The 2,150-nt window shown below is 41.1% G+C and overlaps 1 protein-coding gene across 1 annotated transcript; it reads left to right on the top strand.

Annotated features, from left to right (window-relative positions):
- Positions 1-210: 210 nt before the first annotated feature.
- LOC145042921 (mitotic phosphoprotein N' end (MPPN) family protein) lies at positions 211-1,835 on the top strand. Its single transcript, XM_078991442.1, has 3 exons — positions 211-1,042; positions 1,181-1,292; positions 1,370-1,835. The coding sequence occupies exons 1-3, from the start codon at positions 402-404 to the stop codon at positions 1,679-1,681; spliced, it is 1,065 nt and encodes a 354-aa protein (XP_078847568.1). The 5' UTR covers positions 211-401; the 3' UTR covers positions 1,682-1,835.
- The last annotated feature ends 315 nt before the right edge of the window (positions 1,836-2,150 follow it).

Here is a 2,150-nt window from a genome sequence, read left to right as displayed (position 1 = left end):
ACTAATTTAAAATTTCTGGTTTTCGAAAAACCCAAACTCAAACTGTCGATTTCTTAATTTGTAAGTATATTGCCTTTTAAATTTTTATTATTATTCCAAATTTCCAATGGTGAAAAAAGAAAAACGAAAACTAGCCAAGCGCTAACGGCAATGGTTTTTTGACTTTTTCCTGGACGATTCCCCCTCATTTTTTGGGCCTTAAACTGTATTTTAATCGAATAACATTTATCGTCTTCAAAATTAAGCCAAACAACCCCAAAACCCTTCTTTTGAATCCTCCACGAACCATCGTCTAGGGTTTTTGAACACCGGAGAGCCGGAGGTTTGTAGCTTCAGCCGCCCTGTGATTGCCAACTATTGCCGTGTTTACTAGACCTTCATCATCGATCGAAGGGGCGGAAATGAGCTCAAGTATTCACAGGACACCGAAATCAACCGGTAGGCAATCCTTGTTCTTCAATGATTTAGCCACTCCTGTCACTAACCGTCGCAGTGGATCCGGTAAATTCACAACCCCTGGCCAAGCCGCCGCTGTATCGGCTCTATGGCGTGAAAATTTCGCCACCTCAGATCTACCACCGCCACCCGCCTTCACGCTCGAAGACCGTTCTGATTTCTCTCCGGAATCTGGGATCCAAGAGTATCCCGTTGGCTCTCCCGAACGTAATTCGAACCCTAGAACTCCCGGTCGAACGCCGTCTAAGTTATTTTCCACAAGCCCGAACAAGTCTTCCCCACCTAATTCAAACCCTAGCACATCGCCCTATTCATTGTTCGGGAATCAGCAGTCACATACCTTTCAGAATCAGAATCATAATCAGAGCCCCTCAGGGACTTCGAGTTGGTGGTCCGCAGGTGGGGGTGATGATAAGGGAAAGGGCTCCGGTTCGCCTTCAGGCTCTCCGGTTGATGGTGTTGTTCATCGTCAGCCAGGCGCTTTGGTGATTCTGCCGCCGCCTAGGGAGGTTGCTAGACCGGAACTTCAGAGGAATTCTTTGCCTATGGGTACGATTGATGAGGAAGAATGGGTTACTGTTTATGGGTAAGTTTCTCAACTTATTTCTATATTCATCCTTCCACATATAGTTATTGTATGCTGATTCAAAGCTCTCAAGTATCCATAAACTCATAGTATCAGTTTGATGTTTATATTCAACAATGGTGAAATCTTAATTTGCAGGTTTTCTCCAGCAGACACAAATTTAGTGCTTCGGGAGTTTGAAAAATGTGGCGTAATTCTCAAGCATGTTCTAGGTCCAAGAGATTCTAATTGGATGCACATTCTTTATCAGGTAATTTCTGCCTCTTTTGGCATCAAACATCATCTTGTTTCTTGCCATTTACTCAAGTTTTTATTGATGATATACAGAGTCGATTTGATGCTCAAAAGGCTCTGAGCAAGAACGGAATGCAACTAAATGGAGCTTTAATCATCGGAGTGAAACCAGTGGATCCAATGCAACGTCAAGCTCTTACTGATAGACTAAACAACCATGGGGGATTCATGCCATTACCACCACCAACAACCGCCAGAACATCAGAGACCTCCGCCTTCAAATCTTCTACTCGTTCTTCCTATCTTCAAAATGGTAATGCTAACACCTCTCAATCTGGTGGAACCATGGCTTCCCCTTCAAAGTCACTCGTCTACAAAGTTATGGATTTGATGTTTGGGTTGTAGTCATGGAAATGGTAAATCATGGATTTTTTTTTCTTTTTTTTTTTTTTTAAATTTCATATTGTAATGTAAGGTTGAATGAGAGCCTAATGTTCGGATTTTGTTTGTTTTTCTGTTTTTTGTGGTAATTAAAGATTCAAAATTGATTGATGGTTTATGATGTGGACTTTGTATCTTGTTTATAACGTGTTTTGGAATGAAAATGATTGTGATAATGGATATGTTCTTAAAAGCACATGATAATGTTTTAGGGTAGGCAAAGTCATTAGGCATATCCTAGTTATCTACCGAATTCAACTTCCATTCCAAATCCACAAAACATAGACCAACTTTTTTGGGGTTGTAGTACCCATTGTCTTTGAGTTGGCTGATACTGTCCGTCCTATGTGAAAGGTATATCAGGTACTACGACCTAGATATATAACAGTCTGAAAGGTATATCAAGTACATAACAGTCTGAAAGGTATATCGG

The sequence above is a fragment of the Lactuca saligna genome, chromosome 4 (genome assembly GCF_052625555.1).
Source record: "Lactuca saligna cultivar CGN05327 chromosome 4, ASM5262555v1, whole genome shotgun sequence".
NCBI lineage: Eukaryota > Viridiplantae > Streptophyta > Magnoliopsida > Asterales > Asteraceae > Lactuca > Lactuca saligna.
The sequence above is the reverse complement of the archived record's forward strand: the minus strand, read 5'-3'. Positions and strand labels throughout refer to the sequence as shown.